This window comes from Melanostigma gelatinosum, assembly GCF_949748355.1.
Source record: "Melanostigma gelatinosum genome assembly, chromosome: 20".
Classification (NCBI taxonomy): domain Eukaryota; kingdom Metazoa; phylum Chordata; class Actinopteri; order Perciformes; family Zoarcidae; genus Melanostigma; species Melanostigma gelatinosum.
Genome location: NC_136653.1, coordinates 16946474 through 16954917, shown reverse-complemented (window position 1 = coordinate 16954917; position 8444 = coordinate 16946474). Strand labels below are relative to the sequence as shown.

Genomic DNA, 8444 nt, shown 5'->3' with positions numbered 1-8444 from the left:
TTTCACATTAAGTCCCTCTGTTGTCTTGTTTCCTCTGAGTCATCCCTCCCTCTTGCATCTAGCTTTGTCAGGTGTCTTTGTTCGCCGTCTCCTTAAAAGCCTCGGGCTGCACCGAACCCATATTTTATTCTGTTCGCTTCCACACTAGATGGTGTGCTCACTGCCTGTAGAGTGACTTAGATACAGTAGACTGCAGCGCGTTGCCCTAATGGTGAGCCTGAAGCGTGAATCATGAGTTACAGCTATTGTTTAACAGTTTGCAACCTGTGCTGATTTTTTTACTTTCTTCTTCTTCTTCTTCTACGTGTGCATTTGCAGGATCACGACACCTGTCTACCCCCGAACGGAGACTACAGCGGCAGCAGCGTGGTCCTGGTTAACCCTTTCTGCCAGGAGACGCTCTTCATCAACAGAGACAAAGCTTCTGCCATCTAGAGACAGGAAAAGAGAGACACTGTCGGATTCTCCTCTTCTACTCCCCCTGCTGCTGTTGTCTATTTTATAAATGTGTTAAATATTCAGAGACTTTGACTTTATACTGTACATGACAAACACAAAGAGGCAACCTGAGAGGGGAGTGATGTGAGAATTCTTTAAGGATGCACCCGCATATTTTTCTGATGTACATTTTCTACAAAAGGCTTAATTGTGATAAAAGGTTTTTATTGTCTTTATAAAATGCAGATTATATGTGGTTTTGTTTCATCGCAGTGGCTTGATGGTGAGTGCACTGTGGATGTTGCCACATGAAATTTGCTTTAGAGAGAGAAACGTGCTACGAAAACATTAAAGCTGTTCTTTTGTCATTTTATTCTTCCTTTAAGATCAATCCCAAAATACTTATAGCCTGTTGAACTTGAATATAGCACCTATGTTTTTTGGGGGGGGGGGGCAGTGATACTGTACGTGAGATCAGGGCCCATATCTATCAAACTGAGAAACGCATTTAAGAATGATTTACAGACTTGGGAGTAAAAAGTAATTCTTGAAGCAAAGAATAAGACTCATTTATCAAGCAACTTACTTCAAAGTGTAGGAGTAACCTTTAAGATCAGCTCTCAAGTGATCACATGATTAATCACATGAAAGCTGGACTACTGTACATCTTTGTATATTTACATTTGACTGTACACTTTAATTAAAATTAACAACAAAATATATTTATAGTATGGAAGAAATAATAAAAGTAACACATTTTATTTATAGTATGCATGTGTAGATATACAAAAAAAAACATTTTAATGCATGGGAAGTGATCGCTGTGCAATGTTATTGTTTGCACTCTTGACACCTCTGGAGTTGTTATGATAAATAGCGTTTGTTCTTCCGTTTGCAAGTATAAGTGAAGGGCAAGTCGAAAATTCAATTTTAAGCAGGTTGATAAATATGGGCCCAGATTTGGATGGTTGATTTGGGCAGATTATTTTGGGTGATTTGGCGTCTGCATTGAGCAGCTTTGAGAGATGTCGGTGAAATGACAAAATGTGTCACCAGCTTCTCTTCAGAGGGACCACATAGCTGTCTTAATTCCATATGTTAAGTACAAGTTATATATATATATATATATATATATATATAAATAATATATATAACAGTATGTGCGTGCTTGAAGGCCCTGTTTGTGCATGTAAGCACACTGCAAGTGTGGACGGATGAGTTCAAATGTGCCCCCCCCCCCCCCTGAACTAATTATCACTGTTACTTTAAGTCAAACAAGACTTTGTATCACTTTCAGCTCAGTTTGTATCTGTTTCTCTGTGAGGTCTGTGCGTCCGTCTGTTTGTCTCTTGTCTGTGTCGTGGAGCGGCTTCTGGTTTTAGCCCAGTTTAAGAAAGAGTTTCTCAGCGCCGTAGGAAACAATTAGACCAACCTTGCTACTGTAAAAGTCTCCCTCCATAAACAATGTGTTTGTCCATCAATGCAAACTGTGTTTGTTGAACGATTGTGAAGTAGTTGCTGGACCACATATTATGTGTTAGAGGCTGTCACAAATCTTGACCAGTTGAAACACTGAGATAAATAATGTATGCTGAATATTTACTGTGAGCACATACAGAGGCAGTTTAATTACAAAAGAGTGAATATTTTTGTTTAATTGTTGAACCTGTGGTCCTTCTATCATCTGTTTTATATTTTGCATTGCTGCAGTTGTATTCAATAATCAATGCTGCCTGGCTCTGACGTCGCAAAAGATTTTCTGCATTGTGAGATGTTGTTCTGAAATCACAGATTCAAAAGGCGATGTTGAAGAACGCACCTAAACATATTGATGTTTCTTGCATTGGATGCTCACAGCTGGGCTTCTTGTTTTGCACGCTCAAAAGTGGATATTTTACAAAAACGTTCAGTGGCACGATGGGGCAGTGTTCAACATTATGTATTTTTTGTACTGTAGTATACACTGTACTTTTTACTGCTGAGCAATAAAACAAAGAAAAAACACTGATTGATTTGTGTCAAGTATTTGACTCACTGTACTGCACGTGTTAGATAGATAACATACTTTCTGATTTACTATATAACAAAGCAGTGTAAACAGTCTTGCCGACCACAGCACATCCATTGTTGTGAGCTGGAATTTTCTCTTTGTGCACCAGTGCTGCATGTGGTCAAGTGACCTCCCGCTCTGTGAATATGACGTCAGTTCAGTAATCTGTTTACAAGCCTGCTTAACTGTTGAGGAGAGGCTTAATTTGATGTGAGTGCTAACAGATTTTAAGGCTTGTTCCAATCTGGCAAAACATGACTGTTCAACTTTTGTGTCTTTTGTTTACATGACAGGCCTCATGCTGTTTGGCAAGTTTGATCCAAATACATGCAGGAGTTTAAAGTTTCTTCAGAAACATAGTTGGATGTTATCGTCCGTCCATATACGATGTGTAAGTGCTGATTCATATTTCAGCTTCATCTATTTAGAGTTCCTTATTTAGCCTCCTTTGTAAACAACGGCTTAAATGCATCCTGTCACTAAATGGTCGGGCTGAGATATTGGTCTTGAAATTAAAATTTAAAAGAAAAAGAGATGGTATGGCATGTCTAAAAACTAAGTCCCGAGGGGATTATTCTGAGATTCATGTGACAGTTTTTAAACTTACAAAAACAGTACCGTAAGTTCAAAATAAAATAAATACAGATACCACAATCAAATACAACATATAGACTTCTACATGGAAGCCCAAAAGCCTTATTTAGGTAAAAGTTAGGGGGTTGAAAGTTATCAGATTGTAGGAAGTAGCGTTTCTTCTAAAATAAGATACTGTGCCTAAGTACAGTTTCCATTTACCCCAGGTTATTATTTTTCTACTATGCAACTCAACACTTTCAGCAACTGCAGGTAGTTTTTGTTCTTACAGAAATAAGAAAATATGATGCATTGCTTTACATCAAGGCACTTGTTTACTTCATGATATGACATGTTTTAGTTTTGCTTTGAAAAGTGCTCTATGAGTAAAGTTTTGTACATTTTGCTGATAAGACTTATATACTTAATACTTTTCTACATTGTTGGATTGATGCTTTTACTTGATTCTGAATTTAATACATTTTTTACGATCAGATACTCTTATAATTTATATACATTAGATTGATTTCTTGCAACTACTATAACTACAAATAAATAGCAATAAGATACGTTTGAACAAAAATAAAGGTTATACAAACATGAATATCTTCAAATAATTAAGATGTAATTAAATACGTCTTGCATGTAATTTAGAAGATTTTGAAATGTAACTGATTTATATGAGAAAATGTTCTAACATTGTGACTTTATTCTTTTAACTCGTACTACTTCCGGTTCAGGGTCGATGTTCTTCCGGGTCACGGTACAGATTTGTCAAATAGCCCGTGCATGGCATGGTTGTCAGGATTGCCTTCGATTAGGTGGACATTTTTTTTGTTTTTTATCAGCCTGTAACAGAAGTTAAAGAGTAAGGAGTAATCCCATATTCTCCGTCCATTCCAACAGCTGTCCTCAGTCCTCGGAGAGCAAGTTCGTTTTCCACCTTTGTCATTGCTCGGTTATTAGCTCACGAGTTTCAACGTAGCTCTTTTTTTTTTTGAAAATGGCGGATCTACCACCAGAGAAGAGCCTGGACGATTTCTTCGCCAAGCGGGATAAAAAGAAGAAGAAAGAGAAAGGAAAGGGCAGAGAGTCCACCACCGGGCCCACGTCGGCTGTCATAAAAAAGACGAAGAGGGAGAAGGAAAAATCCATTAAAAACGACAATCAAGACGCGCAGATTGAAAAGGTAACTGCTGTCGTTGCTCTCCGGCTAACTTTCTTTTTTTTCTGCGTCTTTTTCCAGATACCGGTGTCGTGTCAAATGTTGCATCCCTCGTCATAATCTGCTTCCTGCTTAGATTGAGCCCACTAACTCACACATTTCTCTAAATTTTCCACCAGCTAATTTATTTGATCGATTACGTAAATGTATATTTTTTTTGACACGTAAAAGGAGGAAAACACCGGTTGCTAGCTAGCATATGGTTCCTACAGTCACACGCATTCTGATGAGCCACGACGTTTTAACACTGTAACACTGTATTTTAACACGCTTATCATCAGTTTTGTGTCAAAATACCGGTTGCATGTAACTGTTTTGAGGCCCGGTTGTGCGCTCGTGCTGTTAAAGGCCTTGTGTGTGCATGACGAAGCTGTCATCCCTCTTGAATCGTGGCCGGCTAAACGTTCAAGTTAGGCCGAGGAGCCGCCATTTGTCATAGGGTGGTTCAGTCTTTACATTTTTTTTTTTTTAACCATTTATTGTGTATATCTGACTTAAACTGGAGGTGTCTTACCAAAAGAAGAGACTCTCCTTTTTAATTTAAAGCATTGTGCAATACTGCAACTGTAGACGTGCTGTTGTTTGTCGAGAGTTAATGCTCCCTTCTGTTCAGAAGGATGAGGAATGGAAAGAGTTCGAGCAGAAAGAAGTTGACTACAGCGGCCTCCGGCTGCAAGCTCTGCAGATAAGGTGAGAAATACCTCAAATCCGCCTCTGTGGTAGTTCCTGCCGCATAGACTCGCATGGTAAAATGAAACACCAGGCTGGTAGTGATAGTCAGCTTGACTCCAGGTCTGATTTTTAGTTTTGATGAAATGGCCTTTATGCCCAGTTATCAAACTATGATCACGCTGCCTTACTGTTTGGATGTATTCTTGTGGTTTTATACACTCAATATTTATAACTACCACTGGACTGAAGATATACATAGTGTCTGTTATATATTTTAGTGCACAAATGCTAAATATGTGCTCTTACATTGATTCATCCGTCAAGTTGTTTTACAAGCAGAGCTCAGTGAAACCACACATTAGGATAATACATCCTCGATAGCTCATCGTGGGTTTGGGTGTTTTGCAGTGATGAGAAAGAGGAGGAGGAGTATGAGAAGGAGGAGGTTGGTGAGGATGGAGAGATCATTCTGGTGAGCAGAGACAATGTGTCAGGTCCCTGGAATAAGTCTGGTGCTACTCAGACTCCTGCTGCTGCACCTGTCGGTGAGCAAACTCACTTCAACGTAAAATATAATTCTGCATCTGAAAATCGGTTTTCTTCTTTCAAACTGGTGGTTTTTAATTTGTAATTACAGAGGAAGTAGAGGAGCCTGAGTCGAAGCCTTCTGGTGTATATCGCCCTCCGGGGGCCCGGCTGACCACCACCAGACGAGCCGCCACCCAGGGGCCTCCCGAGATCTTCAGTGACACGCAGTTCCCCTCTCTACTGGCCACCGCCAAGCACGTGGAGACACGCAAGTAAGTAGAGGTCCGTGACAATAGCTGGTTTAACAATGGCGGCATGTGTCCAATTGCAGTTTTGACTGAATACATGTCTGTGCTTTCAGGGACCGAGAAATGGAGAAGACCTTTGAGGTGGTGAAACACAGGAACCGCGGTAGAGAGGAGACCGGCGGCACCGCCTCTATGCAGCAGTTGCAGCTCGACAACCAGTACGCCATCCTGGGGATAAGTAGAGCCGCTCCCCTCCGTCCCCTGGCCCCTTCAGCAAGGTCCCGCCCAGCCCCTCGAAGGAAGCTGAACTCCAGCTGTGTTGACTGCAGTCCTGACGGAGCTCAACTTGCCACCATCACCACACTGGTTACACACACGCGCACACACACATACAACCACACACAGTGACACTCCCTTTAAATCAAAAGTAACACACTTTACAGACATTGGTTGGCAAAACTGAAGGACTGCGTCTGAAGGGGCTGATGAAAGAGGGAATAATTGAAAAGGAATTGGCAAAAATACACCCAAACGTACAAAACTGCAGCAGCAACAGACTTTGTGGATTGTACTCAGAGCAGCAGTTGTGTGGCGCAACCTTTCTCTGGACTTCAACTTGCTTCGATAAAGCCACAGAGGATAACTAGGCGAGATGATTTTACAAACTTCTGTGAAAATATCTATTTTTTTGCAAGATCGTTACGACCCAATCGCACATGGTATTTTGGGGTGTGTTTTTGAGTTGCGGTGGGGAGCTTCGGGAGATACTACCACAGCAGCAGAGCTGGTGGTGACGATGTGGACTGAGCTGTTTTTTTTTCTTTCTTTTTTGCTGTGGTGGCTAACGGGGCAAACACCAGCCCCCCCCCCCCTTCCCTTCCTTTCCCTTCCCATATACAAGCCGGCCATCAGGCTCTTTACTTTAGAAACCTGAAGCTTTGTTCATTTCCCTTCATGATGACGACACTCTGCAAAGATCTATGGACAAGAAGCGATAGGTTGTGGTCCTCCAGTTAGAATTTCTATATAAAGTGGCCTTACTGATAGAAACTGCTTTGTCATCTGAAGAGAACTTTGCTTGTTGTCTGACGGGCGCTGCCTCCCTCTGGATCTCAACACTTTGTGACAAAAAACACATACGAAAATAACCCTTCTGTTCAAGAATGTAGTGCTGTTGTAGTTTGCCTGGCGATTGCAACAATTAACTCTTTTATGTCCACTGTTTGATTTTGCTGCCCCTACTTCATTTTGGTCCTTTTAGACATCAGATAAATATAAATTAAAGCTAGTTTGTTTTTTTTGGGTTTTTTTGGCAACACATATTTTACTGTGGTTTGACACCAGATGGTCACAGATGTTACAAGTATCAAGAAAAACGACAGGTAACTACTTTAAAGCATTTTTATTTTTTTTGGTTTTTGGGCCACACTGATTCACAACTTATTTGTTAAGCGCTACATTTCAATCTCAGTTTTAAGACTTTTTCTTTTTTTTTAATCAAGGCTTTCCTCATAAGTAAACACGCTGCGTCAGCTCTCATTGTGTAGAACAGGTAACTTGTGCGTAACTTAATTTCTGGAGAGTTACAGCGACTACTCATTGGTAGAAACATACCGTCACCAAACCAACAGAGTACTGTCCACTTACAATTCGGTGGTTCAAAATCAAAAGGGTTTTTACTACAAGCATAGTTATGTTTAGGAAGGTAAAGAACTGGATTTATGTTCTCTGTTTCTGTCCTTTCCATAAAAGATGCCGGGGAGAGAGGATCCCTGCTGGAGCACTTTGGGTGGACGTAGATAATATTTGTGATGAAAAGAGAAGAGCCGAACACAAAAAATAAAGTGATCCTTGTGATTTGAAGTGTTGTCTGAATCTTTAAACGTTGAAAATGGGGATTTACTATATACAGTGTCTTTTTGTGTTTATTTGTAATCTTAAGACCTGTGTTAACCTGCTATCCCTCCCATAACCTCTTACTTAATTGGTGTCCCATTTTGACAAATCGTGGAAAAATCAAAAGTTTCAGCTTTTTTTTTCTTTTGGAAAAAGTAGACGTTTCAAATGACCTTATACCAAGCATATTAACAAATAAAAACCTTTCTCACACAACAGACTTGAAATGTTTATTTGAAGGAGACAGAAACGCCAACTAAGTTCTTAAATTGTCATCTCTGATTTAAAACATGTTGCCGTCTGTCTTCATTTTTGGTTCACCTGAAAAGATATGACATTTAAAGTTATACAGCTTAAAATCACAAACACTAACCGTGGTGAGTGAATAGTTTCTTACCTCCATCAGTTGAAATAGCCCCCGCTGCAGTACCGATCTAAAACAAAAACTATTTCAGGAACTTGCAGTAACACTTCCAAAATATACGAGCATTATATGATAACAAGGTGTCTGAGTTTGCACGGAACTCTTATTTGTTTTTTGCAGATAATTAAAAAGCATTTAGACTGCTTTTGAGAGTATTTCATTCTACTTTAGTGAGATGGTTTGTTTTCTGATCGGTTGAATTGTAATGTTACTCTCGCCGGCCACAAGGTGGCGCTGCAGCGCATTTAATCCGCCCGGAGTCTGTTCTGGAATCCCTAGCCCTATTTTTAGGCCTCTGCTCGAAAATTGCATACCCACACTAAAAAGACTTTAATTATTTAACTACAAGGTGTATTTTAATAATATGCTAGAATACAGGTAACGGTTGTG

The 8444-nt window shown here is 40.0% G+C and overlaps 2 protein-coding genes across 4 annotated transcripts in view; both read left to right on the top strand.

Annotated features, from left to right (window-relative positions):
- The window catches only part of tmem108 (transmembrane protein 108), a gene marked incomplete at its 5' end in the record, with an annotated part of 20253 nt that extends 19390 nt beyond the window's left edge, over window positions 1-863 (top strand). The window contains 1 exon segment of the mRNA XM_079292377.1: window positions 319-863. Within this exon segment, the coding sequence (XP_079148503.1) occupies window positions 319-435 (117 nt within the window). The 3' untranslated portion in view covers window positions 436-863.
- Window positions 864-3832: 2969 nt separating this feature from the next.
- On the top strand, window positions 3833-7597 carry cdv3 (carnitine deficiency-associated gene expressed in ventricle 3). Of its 3 annotated transcripts, none has more exons than XM_079291568.1 (5): window positions 3833-4250; window positions 4909-4976; window positions 5367-5503; window positions 5596-5758; window positions 5848-7597. In XM_079291568.1, exons 1-5 carry the CDS (start codon window positions 4065-4067, stop codon window positions 6140-6142), a joined length of 849 nt encoding a protein of 282 aa, XP_079147694.1. In that variant the 5' UTR covers window positions 3833-4064; the 3' UTR covers window positions 6143-7597. The 3 variants fall into 3 exon arrangements, with proteins under 3 accessions (XP_079147694.1, XP_079147693.1, XP_079147692.1); XM_079291567.1 differs by having other exon boundaries at window positions 4903-4976; XM_079291566.1 differs by having other exon boundaries at window positions 4900-4976.
- The last annotated feature ends 847 nt before the right edge of the window (window positions 7598-8444 follow it).

What these genes read in the sequence shown, in the direction of transcription:
- cdv3 (XM_079291566.1), top strand. Translation starts at nt 4,065, where the DNA reads ATGGCGGATCTACCACCAGAGAAGAGCCTGGACGATTTCTTCGCCAAG. An exon ending in TCCTGCTGCTGCACCTGTCG is followed by an intron (nt 5,504 to 5,595) that starts GTGAGCAAACTC and finishes TTGTAATTACAG; the next exon opens with AGGAAGTAGAGGAGCCTGAG. An exon ending in AAGCACGTGGAGACACGCAA is followed by an intron (nt 5,759 to 5,847) that starts GTAAGTAGAGGT and finishes CTGTGCTTTCAG; the next exon opens with GGACCGAGAAATGGAGAAGA.